General features: G+C 46.9%; 1 protein-coding gene across 4 annotated transcripts in view; it reads left to right on the forward strand.

Annotated features, from left to right (window-relative positions):
• The window catches only part of EPS15L1 (epidermal growth factor receptor pathway substrate 15 like 1), a 425,390-nt gene that overhangs the window by 60,418 nt on the left and 340,442 nt on the right, over positions 1-24,530 (forward strand). For all 4 annotated transcript variants that reach the window (XM_030218157.1, XM_030218156.1, XM_030218158.1 and 1 more), the window contains exon 3: positions 14,197-14,286. In XM_030218157.1, coding sequence (XP_030074017.1) covers positions 14,197-14,286 — 90 coding nt within the window. The remainder of the gene's footprint in view (positions 1-14,196; positions 14,287-24,530) is intronic.

Below are 24,530 nucleotides of genomic sequence, written 5' to 3' on the forward strand. Positions count from 1 at the left end.
GAAAAACAGAGTACTAAGTGGTAACATCTGGCAGGGTGTGTGCAATGAAATGTTAAATCTGCCTTTATACTATGACAGTGCTGCTGATGCACTTGAAGCCTTTGGGAGATCTGTGGTAGTACTAGGTGAAACTTAACTTCCCTAGTTTGGTTCTGAAGTATTGTGAAGGCTAATTTTTTGTTGGGGGTACCTATGTCAAAAGTTGGAAAAAAGGCACCTATCTATATAAATAAATCTCACCTGAAACATTCTGAAGCTCTGAAGCTCACTGTGGCAGGGACACTCACTCTCACTCATGCACCACTCACTCTCACTCATAGACCCGCCCTCAGCCATGCCCCTCAGCCACGCCCCTTCCGCACATAATTCGCAACCCCAACGTTCTAAATGAAGCTGCCACTTCCGTTTTTGAGGTGGCAGAGACCAAAATTTTCACCATGACTGTCTGTCCCGCCCTCACGTCTGAACGTGATGACGTTGAGGGCGGGGCTATGACACTCAACTAATCCCCAGTTCCACCGCCGTCCAACGCTTCACCCCCCCCCGCGCCCGACGCACACCGACAAACAGCGACCTACGCAGACCCTCCACCCCCCCGACGTACAGCGGCAAACACCGACCTACACGGGGAGGAGTGCCATCAGACCAGCTGATCCGCTGCGATCCCCACGCTGCTGGCCTCAAAAAATGTACGCGCCACCTGCGCCCTCCTGACGCTGGCGTCCTGTGCCCTCCTGACCCTGCCGTCAAAACAGCTGACGACCCACGCTGCGGTCCTGCGCCCTCCCGACCCTGCCGTCCAAACAAAACAGCTGACGACACTGCCGCGATTCCATGCTCACACCCTCCAAAAACAACCAACAGAAGGCCGGATGAGCAGGAGGTAAAACAGGTCACTGCTAGCAGGCAGGGGGAGAAGTCGTGAATAACGCTGATGAAGTGGCATGGAGGGGTGCAGGACCAGTACGAGGGGGGGAGGGCCCCTTGGCAGCCAGGCAGGCAGGCACGCAGGACAACATCTCAGTGCTACCAGGCAGGGAGAGGAGTATTGAATAACGCTGATCAAGTGGCAGGGAAGGCTGCAGGAGGAGTACAAGGTGGGGAGAGAGGCAGAGGGATGGAAGCCCCTTGGCAGGCAGGCTGCCAGACACGCAGGCACTGGCACACACTCTCATTCCCACACGCACACACCCACTCTCTCACAAACACGCTCGCACACACTCACTCTGTCTGTCACAAACACACACTTGCATCTGGCAGGCAGGGAAGAGGGAGGGAAGGGGGCCACCTTGGGGGAGGGGGGCACCCTGGCACACACTCTCATTCCCACACACTCTCTCTCTCTCACAAACACACACTTGCTACCACCTGTTTCATCACACACACTCTCTCTCACACACTAACACACACTTTTTCTCTCTCTCTCATTCTCTCTCTGACACACACACTCCATCTCTCGCACACTTTCTCAAACATACACTCCCAGGAAAACCTTGCTAGCGCCCGTTTCATTTCTCACAGAAACGGGCCTTTTTTACTAGTTATTTAATAAAGGCAGCATAGGCTTCTAGGTGCATATGTTCTCACACAAATTTAGACCGCCTCTAATGGTGTAAATTTGTGCACATGTCTTTTAAAATATGAGTGTACATTACATATCTGTCCAAACTCTGCCCTCAATAATATCTGCATGCACGTACTTCTTGCATGTGTACACCCTTGTGCTTCTTTTGTAAGCTCTATACAAAACCACACAACATCAAGTTTTAGGAAAGAATAGGAAGAGGACCTATTGGACATTGACCTGTATGTGGTTTCAAATTAGGATTTTTAGAATGTACTAAAGGGCAGTGTTGGTGGGTAAACTTAGGTCTTAACAGAGGTGGAGGGGAAAACTGATCAAAAGCATGAATTTGAAGTAGTGATGCTCTGCATCTGTATGCTGAGATATGGAGAGAGTGTAATTTATAAAAGTCACATACAGTCCATGGCAGTACAGGTGTTAAGATCTAGGAATTTTCTGCTTCTCACTCTCTCCTAAACGAGGAATTATTTGCCAAAAATAGAATTAGAGGAATGCTGATTGTCACAGAGTTGGGGGCATTTAATTTAGTACTAAGTATCTTATGTAGACATGTAGCCTTACCTCATATAAAATGCCATGTACAAGCTGAAAACTTTGTCCATACCTGAAAGACTCTGAAATATTCATAGCATCCATCTGTTGTTGCACATTATGTTGAATGTGTCATGAAATTGGTACCACTGGCAAAGAGAAGATGAAGATGGCAGAGGGTGTCTCATCCCAAAGCTGGAAATTTACCATCACTATCCTGGAGAATGAAGCCTAGTGAGTGAGGTTTTTCTTGCTGGCCCCAGCCATGTCTAAAACCAGTTCTGGTAGATATACATTCCAAAAACTGACATTCTGATTGATAAAAAATAAAATTCCTTTTTTTTTTTTACCTTTGTTTGATCATTTTATTTTTCTAATTGTGTTGGTCCCTGTCATTGTTTTCTCCTATTCTCTATCAACTCTTGATTTTGTTTTTCTTTTTTTGAAAGTATATTTTTATTATACATAGCAAAAGGTGTACAATAATATTTGCATATCAAGCATTAAGAATACAATAGAACCTCCAAAATATGAAACCCCCCCTTCCCTCCCCCAAAACAAAACTTTTTAAATATAGTCACCCACATCACGCCTGTAGACCACCATGCCACCCCGGATCTATTTATAAATTGAGAATATGACTACGAGCAATTGGGGTCAAAATGGTTCCTTTATAGCACAAAGTTTTCTGCCCGGGATCGAATCTGAAACATCACAGTGTTCCATAGATGTCTGTAAGATCAGAAGGAAATTCCATTCGTCAAGACCGGCCCTTGTGGGCTCAGCAGGTACCCTGGTCATGACAGCTCCATGTGTAGTTCTGGTCATCAGACCTTTGGCCAGAGGGCTCAGTTTCGGACCCGGCTATCTTCCTTCCAGAGAACGGAGAGCCGGCAGGGCACTGAGAGTGAGTGGCTGCTGTCTCCTGGCAATCCCAATGTAGCCAGGCCGGATGGTCCCTCTGGGCCTACAGGGGGCCGCTTCAGGCCTTTTGGGACATATGGTGTACATTTTCCTCAGCTCTGGCGCTGGTTATTCTGGGTGATGGCTTCCAGTTGGAGTTTTCCCCTCCGGTAGCTCCTCTCTTCTTACAGTCTCCTTGTTGGGGGGGGCCTCTGGCAGCTCAGAGCAGAAGCTCAGTTGAGGTGCTGCTGGCCCTTTGGGCCATTGTTCCCATCCCTCCCACCGAGCATGGTCTGGTCAGTTCTTCTCCTATTTTGGGGTTCCCAGGAAGATGGGAGCAGTGCAACCCAATCGGGGTCTGTAGGGGTCCACCGGTGTCCGTTTTCGGATGGTGACACTGAGGTCTGTGCTCCCCTTATGTTCAGAGAGAGTTGTCTCTGCTCTTGAGACCACGGAGGCATAATTACCTTCCCCTCTGCGAGCTGCTTCCTCAGTTCTTTTCCAATTCTGGTCCCGACCATTTGGTCTCCTCACGGGCCCGGGGACCTTTTTCCTAGGTCGTGCATGTAGCGGTCTTTCTGCGGGGATGTAGGATTCTTTTCCTCCTGCACTTGAACAGCTGGCTAATCAGAGCCTCCTTTTTCCCAAGCCTGTATAGAGGCTCCTTCTACAATGGTTCGCCTCCTGGTTTTTCTTTTCTGGTTTAGATGTTCAATTTCAGTGGGGTTGGCTGGTGCCAGCACACCAACTTGGAGCATCTAGGTGTTCTTTTTTTATTCCCTGTGAGCTTGAGTGTTTCTCAAAGAGGGACGGCGCTTTAACTTAGCGCACTGGATTCGCTTCTGCTTCGTTCCCAGTTTCCAGCCTGGGATTTTTGTGCAGCTCCTTGGTTCTGTGACAGCGGACCTGGAAGTGGTACCCTACCCTCTGATGCAGCCAATTTATAGGGCTCTGTTCAGCTCCTGGTCTCCGATTTCAGAGGGTTACAGCCTCTGGCTTCTTTGCCGCTGGCGGTCAGACAGACCTGAGGTGGTTGCGGCTTCACCAGTCGTTGACCCTAGGGAGGCCCTCCCCGCTCCTGCCTTGGGAAGTGGGGTCTACAGTTGACAGTTTCTTGGGCTGGGGGGGCCTTTTGCGGGGGTCCCCTGGCATGGCTCTTGGTTTCCAGTAGAGGCGCATTGGCCCTCTATCCTCTGGAGCTGTGAGTGCTGCGCTAAGCTCTGGAGGCTTTTGCCCCGCTGTTGGGAATGCTTTGGTTTGGGCCTTTTCGGACATTGATATGGCACTGGCCTCTTCTAGTTAAAGGTGGGGGGGGGGGGGGGGGGCTCCTAGCAGTCTGCTGGCTCTGGAGCCCAGCTGGTTAATGACCGGGGCAGAAAGACACCTGTTGTGAATTTCAGCTGTTTTGAGGGGTCCCTTTCGTGGAGACCGACATTCTTAGCGGCACGCTCGGACTTCCAACGATTGGGAGCAGTCGGTCGAGCCGTTACAGCTGCTGATGTGTCGATGGTGCTTAGTTCTCTTGGCCTATTCCTATGTCACGTTCCTCGGTTCTTCAGCCGTCGCAGGGAAGAGGACTCTCTGGGTCTGGACACCCTGCTGCATTTGTGTCTGAGTGAGGGACTCCTGTAGGCCTTCCCCTGTGCTGGTTAGGCCGGGAGTGGGGGAGAGTGGCAGACCTTCGGGATACAGTGCTCCTGCTTTCCAGCCTGGACACGGCTCCTGTGCTATGCAGATCTCGTGAAGCTCCTAGTTGGAGAGCTACTGCGATTCCCTCAGGTTCGAGGTTCTTCTGTTAGGGCCTGGTGGTCATGGAGGATTCTTCTCCCTTTGGTCTTCCGGCCTGGCCCTTGAGAGGGCTCGGCTGAGGAAGAAGGATTATTGGATTCAGTCCTGGCTTTCCTGCTGCAGGCTAGGAAGTGCTCTTCTTCCTTGGCGCCTGACAGTACTTGGCTTCCTCCTTGGGCCATTTCCTGGCATTTTTGCAGGAGGGGAGTATCAAGGGCTAGCGCTGGGTTCCTTGTGCATTCCAGTGGCAGCCATGTCTTGCTTTCAGGGTCGTTGGCAGACCTCTTCTTTAGCGGCTCTTCTGGTTGTGATTCGTTTTCAGAGAGGTGTGGGTTGCTTATGTTGCCCTTTGCGTGCCTTTTCCGAATGGGATTTTATGCTGGTCTTTCGGGTGCTGCAGCACTCTCCATTTGTGCCCCGTCGCTAGGTGATCCTGATAGTTCTCACATAGAACTCTGTGTTATTGGGGCGCTTCCGTTGGCCTGTTGCTTCTTGCAACATCAGGCTCCTCCTTAGGCCCTTTCTCCGTCTTTGTTTTGGTGGCAGGGGTCTCGTTTCGGGCAGTACCATCCTTCTTGACCGAGTGCTTGTTGGGTTTTTTTTTTTCAATCATTTATTTATAATTTTTCATTTTACAAGGGTCACTTGCAAACAGTAATACAGAGATGACTGTACATTAATACAATATTAGAAGAAAACAATCTCAACTAGACAAATGAATTATATACAATCTTTCTCTTTCTTAGACCACAAAATAAATAGGGAGTGTGAAACAAGACGAGATCAATTAAACAGTAAACCAAGAAAACGTGGTATTAACCTGATTATCCCCAGTTATTATTTATCTGAATCATTATTCCACATTGATCATCTGGTTGGCCTCCTCAAACCCAAAACGGTGTATAGTCAATTAATTTCGTTGGAAACATACTTATTGTCCAATATTATTGGAAACAATACACCTGATTTCATTTTTTCCCCTTTTAAAACCAGAAATTATTTAACAATAAAAACTCTTAAATCTCTGATCTAATTCCCACTGATTAAGGTAATCCCAGTTTCACAGGCTTCACTCCTTTTGAATTAATATACTAAGAGGAATCATTTCAGAGGGAACAAAAACTTTAGGAGTCATACCTGGAACTCTGGGAAAACAACAATTTCGATATTAATCATCTGTAACAATATTCATTTTACTCAAATTTTTCTGGTCCATTAACATTTTCAAAATCTTAACCGTTTCCTATTCCTGTAGAACTTCATTTGCTGTATCAATTTTTCATTCTCATAAGATTTGATTAGATTATCCATGTGGCTCACTAATAAGATTATATCTGAAGCAAAATTATTTACTACCACCGTTAGGTCCTGGCACACCTTCCAGATGATATTCAATGTAACCTCCACAGGAGCCAAAAACTCCAAGCTGATAGCTCTTACGGGTTTAGGAGTGGCATCGCCGACACAGGTTCAGCTGTAAACGACTTCTGTTTCAGCATACACTCCTAACTTACTCCTCTACTCCTTTGGACATGGTGGTTAAATGATTTGAGAGCGATTAAGTTGTTTCCAGGTCCAAGAGCATCGACGCTCCTTCACCGGCACTAATCAATGGACTCATCAACCCAGTCATCTGTGGGCAGCTCATCGCGCACCGGTCCCACACTTGCTGCACAGGGGACAAAACACTGGCCATCGGTGGCTGACACCGCATTGTCCCCTTCCTCTCAGTTAAGGTAACTGCAATTGCAGAGAGGAAATTTCAAGTAAACAAAGACAAAACTTCAGAGGACAGCTGGGCCGTTGAGCGTACGAGCTTCAGGTCACCATCTTTCTACTCTCCCTAGTTTGGGACTCTCTTTGTCTGGTTTCTCCTCAGAGGCCTGTCTGATATGGGTAACCCTTCAACATAGCCCTCTGTCATTGAAACACAGAAGCCCCTCCACCACTACAAGGTGGTGTCCCTTCGGAGGGGAGGTTTCTTTTTATTTAGTCGTCTATATGCCTCTTGCAGGCTTCTGGACTTTCACAGGGCTCTCCTGTGTTTTTTTGAGGTTCCCGATGTCTTCTGCCTTTTGCTTAGACCTTTTGTGCAGTTTGGTAAACAGCAGTTGGGTCTCATGGCATCCAAGTTTTCCTTTGCCCGGTGGGCGAAGGTGGCCATGGTCTCGGCCTGTATTCTGGGAGGCTCTTCTCCTCCTAAAGTTGGAAGGCACGCTCTCCTGGTCGTGTGACTACGTCTCGGGCAAAGGCTTCTCTGCTTTCCTTCAGTAGCATGATGGTATAGCGGGGGCCACGCAGGCAGCGGCTACATTTGGGGTGTCAGTTCTGCTTGTGGCAGGTTCGGCTTCCCACCCTCATAGGGATAGCTTTTGAACATCCCACTCGTCCTGGAATAGTGGGAATGAACGTAATGGAAGGAGAAATTAGGACTTTCTTTCCATTAGTTCTTCACACTATTCCAGGAGCCCTTCCATGGTTCCACGCCCTGATTGGTGGCTCTATGCACAGTCTTTGTATCCTGTTTTCCAGGGACCTTGTCTTCGGATAGTTCTTGGGGCTGGATGTGTTTGTTGCTGACCATGCTCCTGATTGGGCGTTCTTTCTTCCTTGCTTGAGGACTGATACTGAGGAGCTGAGCTGCTAGCAGGGTGTTCAGTTCTGTATTTTCTATCTCCACCTGCTGGTCGATGGACATAACTACCCACTCGTCCTGGAATACTGTGAAGAACTAATGGAAAGAAAATTATCAGTTAAGTCCTAATTTCTCCATATATTTATATTATTTCAGCTCTATGTTCTTCTGTTCAACAGTTAAGAAAAGAGAGGCAAGCTTGATTGATAACAGAGGCTGAGGCCCGCAGGGGATCTCTTGAAGCCTTGGGGGTGTTACACTCGAGTGGCAGGGTCCCTTCCCCCACAACTACTTCCCGACTTCTATACTTACTGCAATTTGCTAAAAATTTGTTATCTATTCAGCACTAACCTCAGCCCCTTTGAGGGAAGGGTATTCTGAGGACAGGGGGAGACAGCCGCATTGCTTCACTGTGGTAAAAAAAAAAAAAAAAAATTCAAAAGCGCCAAAAGAGAAAAGCAGCTCAGTTTCTGGCTTGCTGCATCTTGTATTGCAGCAATAATTAGTAGTTGTGCTCTTTTGGAGCTCTTTTTTTGTTTGTTTTCTTGTGTTTAGAAAAAAAGGACGCGCTCTAATATAATAGTGGAGAAGTTGCGGTGTTGTGTAGTATGCCAGCGCATGGGGCTTATGGCATCTGGCGTTTGCAAGTTTTTTACTTCTAAGAAGGTTCTGACTACTTTTTCAGAGTTGGAGTATCGGGAGCCACATTTTCTCCTCTGGTACAAACAGCTGTTCAGTCTCCAGCTCTAGTTTTGGCAGGAAGTGCCACCATTTCACAGCCACATTTCTCAGCTTCAGACTTCTCTTCTTTAGCTCTTAGACGTGTCTTTGGTACAGGGGACATCTCGGGATAGACTTTCAAGGAGGTTTTCCTCCAGCATTTGTTTTGCAAATGTATATAGCGTTTTTGATGCACAAATCTGATCAGCTCTCCCTCCTGAGGGGTCAGGGGGTCTCAGATCTTCTCTCGAATGTCTTAGGGTTTCTTTGGGCTGTAGATGAAGAAACTGATATGGAGTTTGATCCTGAGATGCTTTCTTGCAATAGAAGAGACAGATTTTTTCTGAGGAAGCTGCCCCTGCAGACCCAGTAACAGATTATTTCATGCTTGGTGAAAATCCTTCTGTTGTAAGGATTTTTCTTGAGGAGGATTTACAGGATCTTATAGTTTTGGTCACTTCTACATTAAACTTTGATGAGGATTCTGAGGTAATTAGGGAGCGTAAGGTGGATCTGTTTCTCAAATTAGGAAGGCTGGTAAAACTGTTCAATGCACCAAGATATAAGGGACATCATTCAAGCACAGTGGGACGTTCTGAATGCTCCTTTTCGTCTTTCCGGGTCCATGATTCGCTTATACTTGGTGCTGGATCCATTACAGATCACATGCAAGAAAGTCCCCTGTTTCACCACAGGGAACTTTTACTAAGCCAAGGTAGGGCTACTGCGCGTGCACCAAATCCGGTCCTAATGCTGTGGGTAGTGCGGGCGCCAGGCAGTAGTTCCAAAGTTGATGCACACAGTTTCCCATGGTAGAAAATCATTTTTTCCTTAGCATCCCTCTGGACTGGCCCAGCAACTGACTGATTGGTTGTGCACGCCTTGCAGCAGGTGGAGAATTCTGACTCATTCGAGAGAGCCAATAAGAGCCCTTGCTAGATAGAAGAATCCAGTATTCTCAGTCTCCAGCAGGTGGAAGGTGGTGAGCCCTGTCAGTCTCTCTCTTCTTTTTCATTTTTTTTCTCTGTATTTACTAAAAAAAAAAAAAAAGGAAAAAAAAACCCCACTTCTTATCTGTGCACCTATCTGCTGGGAACCTTGTTTGGAGGCAGTGGTCCGAGGGGGCCTCTTGTTGCCTCGAAGGTGTTACACCTCGGAGGCCGGGTCCCTCCTCACTAGTCCTCCCTGCGTCTTGTTGGCTCACTGTGTGGGTCCTTAGCGTCTCAGACTGTTTAGGGGAAGAGATTCTGAGTCTGGGAGAGGCAGCCTTGTTTAATCTTGTTAAAAAGAAAAAGGGCCTTGCAGGAACGGACAGTGAGCAGGCAAGGTGGCTCTCCTCTTTCCCGTTTCTTATAGTGCCTCTAAGCTCTCCCCTCTGCTGGCAGCGTGTTGAAAAAAAAAAAAACGCTTCGAGAGCAGCGGGGAGTTCGAGGTGTGTCGCAGATTTTTTGCTGGCATGGCAGAGAAGCTTTGGCACTGCGTGGTCTGTCAGCGCCGCGGTGTTGGCGGGAATGGCCATTGTAAATTTTGCACCACCATAGAAGGAGCCTTGGACCCGGGTCCCTCTACCTTGGCTTTGCTGATCTCGGGGGGAGCTGACTCGGCGATCCACTCAGACGTTCCTGCGGTTTGGAACCGCTGCCATTTTGTCTTCCTCGGCAGAGCAGCTGGTTCCCTGATTTCCTCCTCCTGTACATCCGCAGTCTAGTGGTTTTTCTATTCTTTCTGCCAGACCTGTGGGAGGATTTCCCCCGGAGTTTGTTATGCAAATGTACAAGGCTTTTTTATTGCAAAAGTCATCTCCTCTTTCCTCTCGTCCAGGTAATCTGGGGAAGGGTCAGGTGGTGGCAGCTAAAAGGCCTAGGAGGTCCTGGGATTGGGAGGAAGATTTAGAGTCAGACTCAGATCAAGACTTTCCCTGTCTTGCAGACCAGGAATTTTCTCAAGGGGATCCCTTAGATGAAGTCTCTGATCACTTAGGGGCCGAGATGGATTCTCTCAGGGGGAGAATCTATTGGTGCTTAGAATTTTTCACAAGGAAGATCTTCAGGAATTAATTTCCTTGGTATCTTACACTTTACATTTTGAGGAGGAGGAACCTCCGGCTTCTGAGCCCTGCAAGGTAGACCTTATGATAAAGGGAGTCCGCAAGTCAGGTAAGACTTTTCCCATGCATCAAGATATCAGAGATGTCATTCAAGCTCATTGGGGTGCCCCAGACTCGGTGTTCAGATCTGCCAAGTTCATGGTCTGCCTTTATCTGGTCCCAGAAGCTGGCAAGGTTCTTTTGAAGCCCCCGGTGGTAGATGCAGTAGTCTTGGCAGTCACGAATCGCAGTACAGTGCCTGTAGATGGGGGTACGGTGCTTAAGGATGTGGAAGATTGTTGGCTGGAGGTGTTACTCGAAAGTAGTTTTGATGTTTCGGCCTAGCAGTGCAGGCAGCCATTTGTGGCTCCTTGGTGGCTAGAGCTTCCGGTGGTCCGAGATGGTGCTTGATAGGACCTCTTGATGATTTGACCTCTATAGATGCAGAAGTACCTAAGCTGGAGATGGGTTCAGCTTTTTTAGAAGATGCCTTGTATGACCTGTTGCGAGCATTGGCTAAGTCTATGGTGTTGGGAGTGGCTGAGAGGTCAGCGGATGCAGCTTCTAAGTCTAAGCTCAGCAAGTTTGCTTTCTGAGGCTCCCTGTTATTTGGTGAGGATTTAGAAAAGTTGGTATGCAGCCTAGGGGAAACTTAAGGTTCTGAGACTTCTGGAAGACCGGCCTAAGTCTTCAGGTCATGGCCTATTTTCGAGTTGCAGTTGAGGGTGTGATTTTCAGTGTGTCATACGGGGCAGGTCGGCTCAGGCACAGCAGTCACGTTTCTTCCAAAGGACTCAGTCCTTTTGTGGTGCTCGCAGAGGAGGTAAAGACTTGTGAACCTCTTTCCAGTCTCCCACTTGTCCCCCTCAATGAAGGTGTTGGGGCCCAGCCTCTGGTTCTTGTTGGAGCACGTTTGGTGCAGTTAGTCCAGAGGTGGGCCCAGATTACCACTGACCAGTGGGTCTTGGAGGTTATTTGAGAAGGGTATGCCTTAGAGTTTGCGCATCCCTTGTGAGACGCCTTTCTGGAGTCTCCTTGCTGATCTCGCTCCAAGTTGGCTGTCGTTGGGGTTACTCTGGACAGGCTTTAAGCATTCTGTCCATTCCTGAAAGGCTGGCCTGTTCGCATCATGTCCGACTATGCTACAGCGGTAGCATTTGTCAGTCGCCAAGGAGGGACAAAAAGTCTTCAGTTAGAGCAAGAAGTTGCTAAGTTAATGAGCTGGGCGGAGATTCATCTTTTACCTCTTTCAGCGGTTCACGTGGCAGGCATAGAAAATGTACAGGCAGATTTTCTCAGTCGCACCACTCTGGATCTCGGGGAGTGGGCTCTCAGTGACGACATGTTTCAGGAACTGGTGTGTCGCTGGGGACTTCCGGACATGGATTTGTTTGCTTCAGCAGTCAATGCGAAAGTGCCAATGTACTTCAATCGCCAGAGGGATTTGAAGGCTCAGGGAATCGATGCGCTGCTTCAGCCATGGCCAGAGGGGCCTGCTGTATGCTTTCCTTTGTGGCCTCTCTTAGGTCACCTGATCCAAAAAATAGAAGCTCAAAGGGGTCGGGTGATTCTGATAGCCCCGGACTGGCCTCACAGGCCCTGGTACACCGACCTCCGGAGTCTGGTAGGTTTTCAGAACGCCCAGGGCTATTGGTTCAGAGACCAGTACTTCATCTAGACTCCGGCTGATTTTGTCTTACGGCTTGGCTCTTGAGCGGGCGAGGTTGGCTAAGAGAGGTTACTCGGCGAGGGTAGTTGCCACCATGCTGAAGTCTCGACATCATTCCACTTCTCTTAATTATATCACGACTTGGAGAGTTTTTGAGGTATGGTGTGACGAGTCAAGTATTTCTCCTTTTTGGGCCTCCGTAGCACAGGTTCTGGTTTTTTTTACAACGGGAACTCGAAAAAGGTTTGGCGCTTTCCTCTCTTAAAGTTCAGATTGCAGCCTTATCTTGCTTCAGGGGTCGAGTTCAGGGTAAATCCATAGCCTTCCATCAAGATGTAGTTTGTTTTTTAAGGGGAGCGGGTCTTGTACGGCCTCCCACACGGGTTATATTTCCCTTGTTGGACCTTAATTTGTTTCTCTTGGCCTTGTCTCGTCCTCCCTTTGAACCTCTGATGTCCTGTACTTTGAAGGACTTGACTCTCAAGGTGTTTTTTTCTGGTGACTATAGCTTCAGCTAGGAGAAGTTTGGAGTTGCAGGCTCTTTCTTGTTGGTCGCTGTTCCTGGAGTTTGCGAAGGACTGTGTGGTTTTGCGGCTGATTCCCTCCTTTATTCCCAAGGTCTTGTCGTGTTTGCATGTTTCTCAGTCGATGGTTTTGCCCATCCTGGGGTCTTCCACAGTTTCGGAAGAACAGCGCTGCCTCAAGTGTCTTGATGTCAGAAGGGTGCTCAAATGCTATTTGAAGCTCACGGATGAGTTTCGGCAGACAGATTGCTTGCTTGTTCATATCAGAGGAGTATGAAAGGGGCAGGCGGCTCCTAAGCCCACTATTTGTCGTTGGCTCAAGGAGATGATTGTTTCTGTGTATACTTTGGCAGGCAAGCCAGTTCCTACAGGAGTAAAGGCCCACTCTACTAGGGGTCCGGCAGCTTTTTGGGCCAAGCGGTGTTTAGTCCCTCCGTTGGAAATCTGCAGAGCGGTGACTTGGTCCTTGTTGCATTCTTTTTCCAAGCATTACAGGTTGGATGTGCTGGGTCATCAAGATACAGTGTTTAGGGTGCAAGTTTTCACAGTGGGGTTACTGGGGTCCCGCCCATGACTTCATTGCTCTGTACTTCCCATCAGTCAATCGCTGGGCCGGTCCGGAAGGACACTAAGGAAGGAGAAATTAGACCTTACCTGCTAATTTGCTTTCCTTTAGTCCATCCAGACTGGCCCAGATCCCTCCCGTTCAGCTGTGTATCTATATGTGTATATATATGCGTAGGCATCTGTATGTTAGTTTTTTCAAGGAATGTTTGTTTTTTCGAGGGGAGCTATGTTGTTGGTTTATGGTTCTCTTTTGTTGACCAAAAAAAAAAAGGCACTTTAGGTATGTCACACAGACTTGTTATTATGTATGTCACAAAGGCTTGTTATTAGTCTTGTGTCCTTGGCTGCTCAGGTTCCTGGGTGCACAGATTCTGGCTTTTTATCTTTCTGCTTTGGCACTGTATGCTGGATTCGTCTATCTAGCAAGGGCTCTTATTGGCTCTCTCGGATGAGTCAGAATTCTCAGTCTCCATGTGCTGGAAGGCGTGCACAATCTATCAGTCAGTCGCTAGGCTGGTCTGGAGGGACTAAAGGAAAGCAAATTAGCAGGTAAGGTCTAATTTCTCCTTATTTTCTACCACGGGGGACATTCCTGGCAGTAATCTGCAGCTTAGCCACATTGCCACATACTGCCCGATTACCACACAGGTAGCACGTGAGCCCTTTCTGCCTTCTAAATAGGTGGTGGTAAGGGCTCAGGCAATAAATAGCTGTGTGCTAATTTTAATATTATTGCCCCATTTTTTAAAAAGCCTATTTCCCACCACAGTAAAAAATGGCCTAGCTCATGCCAATTTCACGTGCCAAAACTAGCGCAGGCCACTTTTTACCATTGCTTAGTAAAAGGGCCCCTTAATCTTTCTTTCTCCCAGTCTATGCTCAGTTGTCTATGGTCAACAGGTGGTGTCAGTGAGCAGAATTTCTTACCAATGGGTTAGGGACGAGAGAAGGGAAAGTGGTTATGTTGGGGGAATGGGAGGGTGATAAGCCATGACAAAGTGAACCCAGTGACAGGTGTAGTGCAGGATAACAAAGATTGATAAATACTGCATTAGTGAAAAAATGCAGTCCTGTTGGTAAAAGCTCTTTGTTCAAGTAACTTTTGACACTGACCCAAATTAATATGTTGATAAACTGTTCTCTTTAAGCATCGGAATGCTTCATGAATGGTTTTCTTTTTATTTGCAGGTAGATCCTGCCCATGCTGGAAGAGTGGGGCCTACTGAAGCTGCATTGTTTCTTAAAAAATCAGGTCTCTCAGATATTGTCCTTGGAAAGGTACCTTTCTTTTGTACTTGGTTTTATATTATGATGAGTCTAGTAGCCACATCCGTTCTGAAATGAACTGGATTTTTTAAAATGTTTGTTTATCCAACAGTAAGCATCAATATTACAAGCAGGAAAGCAGCAATATTAACAGGTAACCAATCTGAAATCATAATATATCCAACAGCTTGCTGCATTTTGAAACTTGATTCCTCCTTCCCCTCCATCACCATATATAGTCATCAAAGAAACTGGACAGGTCATGATTGGCTATTCCTGTTAAACAAGTTAACAAACTCAGTTTGGGTAGCTTTTCTACAGGTAGTGTAAATATCCCATATCTTACAAAAGGATGTAATTCTGCCATACTTTGAAGCTGTCAATTGGGACATCAGGCAATAATAGTCCACTTTTTTTTTTTAAAACAGTCTCAAGTGGTGGCAGAGCAGACTGTCTCCAAAGTTGAGCTAAGATAGTTTTAGCTGCTGTAAAAACATGCCCACGGGCTTCTAATGTAATAAACAGCAGTCAGCCCTTAGTAAATAGGTAATGGGCAGTAATGTATTTAGTTCATGAAGTAATGCCTTCCAGAAGGTTTGCACTGCCAGACATGTCCACCAGATGTGAAAAAAGGAGCCTCGCTCCCCATAACTGCGCCAATATAATGTTGTACCTGTTCTATATTTCTTAAACAGTTGCTCAGGTGTATAATACCAATGGTAATATATATATATATATATATCTTATACCCATTTACAATAATATGAGTGGCATTCGAAACCTTGAACAGATATTGAAACATTCTCTCCTGTTGTCAGGGTTCATAAGTACATGCCAGCAGTGTTACCCATTTAGTGATATATTTCGTGATCCAAGATGGCTGCCTGAACTGGTCGTAGGTCTCCACGCTCTGATTTTTTTCTTGCGAAATGCCGAAGCGCAGAGGCAGGTCAACAGCCACTGTTCCCCCAGGTCGACTTACCTCCTCACAGATCGGCCCTCTTGATGCATATTTGCGGAGACTGGAGGTTTTTGGAAGGTTGGAGGGCAGCACGCTGGCAGCGTCCGGGACAAACGGAGGAACTGAGACGCCGTCTGTGCATGATGTCACCCTTAGCCCCGACCAACGAGCACCCCCTCCGCAACCCCAGGCTGTTCTCTCTCCGGTCTCGGCGTCGTCTCCGAAGTACCCAGGAATTGGGCTAACGGCGGAGCTTCTGGGGGGAAATGATCTATCAACGGAGAGTCGAGGGGCGGAAGGATTTGAGAGCCCTCGTTCAAGCCTGGAAAATAGTGTTCAGCTTGCAGGAGGAAGATTGGGGGTTTTACTAATACAGAAGCAGAGAAGACATTGGCCGAGGAGACACAAAGACAAGGTACTTTGATTTTCTTTCAAGATAAACCAGCGGAGATTACCCTGGAAAGTTTATGGGGCTTGATTGCTAATTTATGGAAAGTACTGTGCCCACAAATATTGGACTTGGAGTCACGAGTAAAAAAAACTTAGAAAAAAATGTTGAATCAATAGAAAGAGAGAATAAAGAGTTAATGGGAAAATCTAAGACCTCGGTACAAGTGGAAAAAACGCAGGAGGTACAAATTAATATGATAAGAGACTTTACTAATATGAGGAAAAAAAATCGAAAATCTGGAAAACTCTCAGAGTAAACAATTTAAGACTTTTGAATTTTCCGAGAGCTGTAACTATTCCTCCAAGAGAAATGTTAGCCAGATATATGAAAGAAATTTTAGGATTCACAGATGAAAATTTTCCACCTATGAGTCAAGTTAATTATTTACCACAATCGAAATCTGGGCCCTCTATACAACAACAAGAGGAACCACTTGACGTATCAGTGATTTTGGAGACACCAACAGAGGACTTAGTAGCTCCGGCTACATTGTTAGTTACCTTAGCTATTCCTATTGATAAAATTATGGTAATGAAGAAATAATTTAAAAATAGAGAAAAAGAATTTATGGGCTTTAAGATATGTATATTTCCTGATGTCTCTAAGGAGACTCAAAAAAGACGCAGACAGTTTTTATTATTGAAACCAGGAGTTCTCCAGCTAGGTGCAACATTTTTCTTACGTTACCCTTGTAAGTGCATTGTCTGTTATCGATCGGTCAAATATGTTTTTTCTGAATCTGTACAACTTAGTGAATTTATAACTGCTAAAAGATCTTTGAAGTGAAAAGAACATGCTTGAATAGAAAAAGGAAAAAAAACCCAGACCGGTTTTTGTTTTCTTTAAAATTGTTACTATATTCTCCGGTTATTGTAAATCTTGGATCTAATTTTGAGGACTAGTGTGTACTTAGGATTCATTATTTCTTTGAATATTTCTTTTAAAAATTATGGACAAATGTACCTTTTCTTTACCAGTGTAATACTTGGTGTATAATTTGAAATTAATAAAGAATAATAATAGTGATATATTTCGCTATAAGGACTTCATCCTTCAATAAAGTCTTGTATAATCAAGACACCCTCACCCCACCACCACCACCAGTGCCTGAATTTAATGCTAATTCTAAGTTGGTTGCTGCTAAACATAATTCCTCTTTAGCTCGACAAAATATGAAATCTTAGTTGTCTATAATGAAAGGCCTCCCTGTCCACCAGCCCATATGCCTCTTGTAGTTCTTGAAATGAAAGAAGTTCTCCCTCAGTCAGGAAATTTGTAGCCCATTTAACATATGTACTATCAGTCGCCCCAGGAGTAAAGCGAGTTGCATATAAAATTGATATAGAAAGATGGTAACACTATTATGGAAACACCTAGGATCTAATTTTAACCCATGTTGCCAGTGGAGCTTGCATTACAAAATTAAGACATGGCATAAGGGGTTTTAGGTGCTCCAGAGGAAGCCAAGGTACGGTCCATAATGGGACCTCTCCCAGACATTGCTGTTTAATTCATGACCAAGGTGTATTAGCCTCTTGTTGCCAGATAACCACGATTTGCAACAACTCTGCCTTCTGATATAGTTCAAAATGGGGCACCCCCATCCTCTTGTGTGATTTTAGTTGATACAGGGTCTGTTTACTGTGGGGGTTTCTTTCTCCAAATATAAGCAAATACGTTTTTTGTTAGTGTAGAGAAAAAGGATTTCAGAATGGATACTGGTATGGCTAAGAATAAGTATAAAAGAAAACATATATAAGAGCTAGCAAACTTTCAATATATCCCCCTAAAAACATGAAACATGCAGTTTGCTAACAAGATGTGGGGGCTCTATAAAAAATCTCAACATCTCTAAATAAACAAGGCCTCAAAGCTTAAATAGCATTGGTGTGACCAAACATGTCAGTCTTTCCCAAAGGGATTCCCAGGTATTATCATTGGCCTCATTAAATTATCTATCTGAACAAGTGCAAAGTGATGCATGTGGGAAAGAGGAACCCAAACTATAGCTACGTTATGCAAGGTTCAGCATTAGGAGTCACGGAATGAGAAAGGGACCTGGGAGTCATCATTGATGATACGTTGAAATCTTCTGCTCAGTGTTCTGCTGCGGCTAAGAAAGCAAATAGAAAGATAAATATTATTAGGAAAAGGACGGAAAACAAAAATGAGGATATTATAATGCCACTGTATCGGTCCATGGTGTGACCACACCTAGAGTATTGTGTTCAATTCTGGTTGCAGCACCTCAAAAAAGATATAGTGGAATTAGAAAAGGTGCAGAGAAGGGCGACAAAGATGATTAAGGGGATGGGACGACTTTCCTATGAGGAAAGGCTAAAGCTCCTGGGGCTCTTCAGCTTGGAGAAAAGGCAGCTGAGTGGTGATATGATAGAGGTATATAAAATAATTAGTGGAGTGGACAAGATAGATATGGAACATCTGTTTACGCTTTCCAAAAGTACTAAGACAAGGGGGCGTGCGATGAAGCTGGAGTGCAGTAAGTTTAAAACAAATAAGAGAAAATATTTCTTTCCTTGGCATCCCTCCGGACCGGCCCAGGATTGGACTGATGGGTTGTGCACGCCTACCAGCAGGTTGGAGACTGAGAAAAAAACTCTGACTCTAGCGAGCCAATAGGAGCCCTGGTCATGTGACCCTAGCCTCAGTATTTTTTCAGTCTCCCAGCAGGTAGGAGTGAGCCCATTAGTCTCTCTTTATTGTCTTTCAGCTTTTTCTTTATTGTTGGCTTTATTCTGCTTTTATTCTGTGCCACAGGAATTCTTTGAGGCTTGTTAGGATTTGTTTTCAGCTTGGTTGGCTTTCAGCCTCAGGGGTGCAAACTCGGGTGCCCCGGGTCCCTCTCCCCTTTTTCCTCCCCACCTCCCTTATTATTTAATTCAATTTCTAAGGGAAGGGTTGCCCTTTGAATAGCAAGGGGATTTTACCTTTGGGAGAGGCAGCCAGATGTGAAAAGAAACTAAATTTGCTTTAATGCCACAGACCTCTTAAGTCCCCATTGATTAAACGAGCAGGCAGCTCTGTTACTGTCAAGTGTGTGTGGTGTGGCTGGTTAGCGTTTCCATCAGCAGGGAAACATAAAAAGTACAGTTTTTATTACCTGGTCTGGCTCCCATCACTATTTGTTTTCGGGTGATTTGTCTGTTTAATTTTAGCGCTATTTAAAAAAAAAAAAAAAAAGAAAAAAGAGTTTTGGCGCGAATTGGGTACGCGCGCGTCAGCGATGTCGGAAAAACTTAAGCACTGCTCCGTTTGTCAGCGTCGGGGTGTTTCATCTTCAGGCGCTTGTAAGTATTGTACAGCGCTAGCGGGAGCTTCGGGCCCGGTTTTGCCTGCAGTGGTTCAGTCAGCTGGTTCGGTCTCTTCACCAGCGCGCTCCGATCCCGTAGTTGCTGAAGGGTCAGGTGCGCCCCCGGACTCCGGAACGGCGGTTTTGGTGCGAATGGCGGCCATTTTGAATTTGTCCTCCCAATCTCCGTCGCAGCCTGCAGGTCTTTCTGTACCTACTTCGGATGTTTTTCTTCAGGAGCACTGATGCAGGCTGGGCCTACTCAGGCAGGGGGTTTTCCTCCTGAGTTTGTGCTCCAGATGTATCAGGCTTTTTTGCTGCAGAAGGGGGATTCTTCAGCTGAGCCAGGTCCTTTGAGTATGTCTGCTCCCCCTCCCCCTAAGAGATCTAGGGAGGGAGATTGGCGGGAGCATTTGGAGTCAGTTCATGATCAGGAAATGCCCTTCTTAGAAGAAGAGGAAGATCTGGCAGAACATATCTGGGAGGATTCTTCTTATCCAGATCCTGAGGCTAGTTCTTTTGCTCAAGGAGAAGATCCTTCTGTAGCCAGAGTTTTCCATAAGGATGATTTGCAGGAGCTAATTTCTATGGTGTCTTCTACTTTGAACTTTGAAGATTTACAGCCAGCTTCGGAAGTCCGTAAGGTCGATTTCTTGATTAAAGGCTCTAGGTCTGCTTTCAAGACTTTTCCTATGCACCAGGATATTTGGGATGTTATTAAAGCTCAATGGGAGTCCCCAGATGCGACTTTCCGGCAGACCAGATCTATGTCTCGTCTCTATCCGGTTCCTGAAGCGGATAAGTCTTTGCTTAAGGTGCCGGTCATGGATGCCATGGTGTCGGCGGTGACTAAGCGTAATACGGTCCCCGTAGATGGCGGAACAGCTCTTCGGAATGTTCAGGACAGACGTCTGGATTCTCTGCTCAAGAATAGTTTTGATGTTTCTTCCTTGGCAGTGCAGGCTGCCATTTGTGGTTCCTTAGTGGCTAGGGCCTGTTTTAGGTGGGCAGAGAGAGTTCTGGACAGGACTTCGGATGATCTTCAAGCTATTGATCTAGAGGTGGCTAGGATTGAAACGGGGGCGGCGTTTCTGGCTGATGCCTTGTATGATTTGTTGCGAGCATCTTCTAAGTCTTTGGCTTTGGGAGTCGCTGCTCGCCGATCGCTGTGGTTGAAAGGTTGGTCGGCGGATGCGGCCTCCAAATCCAAATTGAGCAAGTTTCCATTTAAAGGTTCCTTTTTGTTTGGGGAAGAGTTGGATAAGTTGGTTAATTCCTTAGGAGATGCTAAAGTTCCTCGTTTGCCGCAAGATAGACCTCGCCTGTCCGGTCGAGGTTCCTTCTCTGGTAGAGGTTGAGGTAGAGGTTTCCGTAGGTTTCAGGCTGGTCGGGGTTTTCAACCTCACAAATCTTGGTTCTACAATAGGACTCAGTCCTTTCGGGGTGCTCGCAGAGGAGCGAGTTTCTCCACTCCAGGTTTTAGATCCCAGACCCGTCCTTCCCAATGAAGGGGCAAGGGCCTCTCCTCTGGTGCCTGTCGGAGCTTGTCTTTCTCAGTTCTATCAGAGGTGGGCCCACATAACTTCAGATCAGTGGGTCTTGGAAGTTATACGAGACGGTTATGCCTTAGAGTTCGCAAGGCCTATTGCAGACACCTTTCTGGAATCTCCCTGTCGCTCTCCTCTCAAGGCGAGGGCGGTTCGGGATACTCTACAGAGGCTGTTAGATCTTCAAGCTATCTGTCCAGTCCCTCCCTCCGAGTACAGGCAAGGCCGGTGTTCCATTTATTTTGTAGTTCCCAAGAAGGAAGACTCTTTTCGCCCTATTTTGGACCTCAAGCCTGTCAATCGCGCACTGAGTCACAAGTTTTCGTATGGAGACCCTGCGATCAGTCATAGTCGCAGTGCGCCAGGGAGAGTATTTGACAGCCTTGGATCTCACAGAGGCTTATTTGCATATTCCCATTCGTCCGGCTCACCACAAGTTCTTGCGCTTTGCAATTCTAGGTCGGCATTACCAATTTCGCGCTCTGCCCTTCGGTCTTGCGATGGCTCCCCGCACTTTCACCAAAGTTATGGTCGTGGTGGCTGTGGCCCTCAGGAAAGAAGGGATCCTTGTTCATCCATATCTGGACGACTGGTTAATCAGAGCAAAGACAAATCAAGAGAGTTGTCGCGTCACAGAACGAGTGATGCAGTTCTTGCAGTCTCTAGGTTAGGTAGTAAATGTATCCAAGAGTCGGTTGGTTCCTTCTCAATCTCTGGAGTATTTGGGCGTCACGTTCGACACGACACGAGGCCGAGTCTTTCTACCGCAGGCCAGGATTCTAAAACTCCAGTCTCAGATTCGTGCCTTTCTTCAACAGCAGCGTCCGTGTGCTCGAGATTATCTTCAGATTCTCGGATCCATGGCAGCCACCATAGAAGTAGTACCCTGGGCTAGACTCCATATGAGGCCTCTTCAGTGGTCTCTTCTATCTTGTTGGCCTGCTCAGGGGGATTCACTATGGAGGCGTCTGCCTCTCCGCAACAGAGAGCGCAGCTCGCTGTTTTGGTGGCTGCGGATGAAGAATCTCACAGTAGGCATGCCTTTGGAATCTCCTCGCTGGATACTGTTAACGACAGATGCCAGTCTCCGAGGCTGGGGAGCCTATTGCCTGGGGCAGTGGGCCCAGGGTCTTTGGTCTCAAATGGAAGCAGTTCAATCAATCAATTTATTGGAGACCAGAGCGATCCGGTTAGCTCTGCAGCACTTCAGTGCTCTACTAATAGGCAAAGCGGTCAGAGTTCTTTCGGACAATGCCTCGGCAGTGGCCTATGTCAACCGTCAGGGGGGAACGAAATGTCGTCTCTTGTGTCGGGAGGCAGAGAGTCTCCTTGCCTGGGCGGAGATTCACCTCTCGGCCATTTCAGCATCGCATGTGGCCGGAGTGGAAAACGTTCAAGCCGACTTTCTCAGTCGCCACACTCTCGATCCTGGGGAATGGTCTCTCAGCGATCAGGCGTTTCGGTTGATAGTGGAGCGCTGGGGCACTCCAGTTCTAGATCTGTTTGCCTCCAGTCTCAACACGAAAGTCCCTCGATTCTTCAGTCGTCGAAAGGATGTAAGAGCGGCTGGGGTAGACGCTCTCTTGCAACAGTGGCCCTCCGACCTTCTTTACGCGTTCCCTCCGTGGCCGCTAATAGGCCGTCTCCTACAGATGATCGAGGATCATGGAAGACCGGTAATTTTGGTGGCACCAGATTGGCCGCGGCGTCCTTGGTACGCGGATCTACATCACCTATTGGTGGCGCCTCCTCTTCAGCTACCAGTTCACAGGACTTTGCTGGTTCAAGGGCCAGTTCCACATCCAGATCCGGGTCGATTTTGTCTTACGGCTTGGCTCTTGAACGAGCCCGTTTAGCTAAACAGGGTTTTTCAGGACCGGTGATTTCCACCATGCTTAGGTCTCGGCGTTCCACTTCGCTAAACTATATTCGCACTTGGAGAATTTTTGAGGCCTGGTGTGCAGAGGCTGACATTCTTCCGTTTCGGGCATCTGTGCCTCAGATGTTGGGTTTTCTACAGCGAGGGTTGGATAAAGGGCTGTCTCTTTCTTCTCTTAAGGTGCAAGCGGCAGCTCTTTCCTGCTTTAGAGGTCGGATTCGGGGTAAATCTTTCTCTAGTCTTCCTGAGGTGGCCCATTTTTTGAAGGGAGTCAGCCTTCTTTGTCCTCCGGTAAGATCAGTCTTTCCATATTGGGATCTTATTCTGGTTCTTTCGACTCTCACGAAACCACCTTTTGAGCCTTTGCAAGCATGTTCTTTGAAGGATCTGACGCTTAAGACAGTGTTTTTGGTGGCTATTGCGTCGGCTCGGAGAGTCTCGGAGTTGCAAGCTTTTTCATGTAGATCTCCATTTCTGCAGTTTTCCAAGGAGCGAGTGGTTATTCGTCCGGTTCCCTCCTTTTTGCCTAAGGTGGTATCTCGTTTTCATCTGTCCCAGTCAGTTTTTCTTCCTGTTCTGGGATCGGCCTCAGGGACGCAGGAGCAGCAACAGTTACATACTCTGGATGTTAAGAGTGCTTAAACGGTATCTCGCAGTTACTGAGGATTTTCGGCGCACGGACCATCTTTTTCTACTGTTGGCCGGTCACCGTAAGGGGATGGCGGCTTCTAAGCCCACATTGTCTAGGTGGATCAAAGAGATGATAGGGTCAGCCTACCTTTTGGCAGGTAAAGCTGTCCCGGACTCTGTTAAAGCTCATTCAATTAGAGGGCAAGCTGCGTCCTGGGCCGAGTGTTCATTGGTTCCACCAGCGGAGATTTGTAAGGCAGCGACTTGGTCCTCTCTCCATTCGTTTTCTAAACACTACAGGCTTGATGTGCAGTGTCGGCAGGAGGCGATTTTTGTGTCGTGAGTAATTTCAGCGGGTCTGCTGGGGTCCCTCCCGTAGGACTACTGCTTTGTTACGTCCCATCAGTCCAATCCTGGGCCGGTCCGGAGGGATGCTAAGGAAGGAGAAATTAGACCTTACCTGCTAATTTGTTTTCCTTTCATCCCTCCGGACCGGCCCAGGTCTCTCCCGTGTTCTATCTTTCTGTCTAAGTTTCTATGTTCAATTGTTGGTTGCAGAGCTGTTTTGTTTGCAAGTTAAAAAAAAAAAAAATAATGGATTTTCTATTCAGGCCATACCGCTGCTCTGGTTAGAGTACGTGGTGAGCCACAATAGTTGGGCCATACCGATGCTCTGGTTAGGGTGTTCGGTGAGCCACTGTGATAAGGCCATACCGATTCTCTGGTTAGGGTTTTCGGTGAGCCATTGTGATAAGGCCATACCGCTGCTCTGGTTAGAGTACATGGTGAGCCAGGATAATCTGGCCATACCGATGCTCTGGTTAGGGTACTCGGTGAGCCATTATAATAAGGCCATACCGTTTCTCTGGGAAGAGTTGTCGGTGAGCCTTTGTTAGAGCATGTCCTTACTAGTGCTCTCTGGCTGCTTGAATTCCTTGGGGCACAGACTGTTTTTTCCTTCTGCTTTGTTATTCAAATACTGAGGCTAGGGTCACATGAACAGGGCTCCTATTGGCTCGCTAGAGTCAGAGTTTTTTTCTCAGTCTCCAACCTGCTGGTAGGCGTGCACAACCCATCAGTCCAATCCTGGACCGGAGGGATTAAAGGAAAGCAAATTAGCAGGTAAGGTCTAATTTCTCCTTGCTCAGCGCGTAATTCGACTGGAATTCGTTGCCGGAGAATGTGGTTAAGGCGGTTAGCTTAGCAGAGTTTAAGAAAGGTTTGGACGGCTTCCTGAAGGAAAAGGCCATAGAATATTATTAAATGGACGTAGGGAAAAATCCACTATTCCTGGGACAAGCAGTACAAAATGCTTTGCTCCTTGGATCTTGTGGGGTGATTGTGACCTGGATGGGCCACTGTCGGAGACAGGGTGCTGGGCTAGATGGACCTTTGGTCTGTCCCAGTGTGGCGATTCTTATGTCTTTTTTTCCTGAAAGAGCAACAAAATAAACTCCAAAAATGGAGAAAAGAGTTGC

The sequence above is a fragment of the Microcaecilia unicolor genome, chromosome 11, assembly GCF_901765095.1.
Source record: "Microcaecilia unicolor chromosome 11, aMicUni1.1, whole genome shotgun sequence".
Classification (NCBI taxonomy): domain Eukaryota; kingdom Metazoa; phylum Chordata; class Amphibia; order Gymnophiona; family Siphonopidae; genus Microcaecilia; species Microcaecilia unicolor.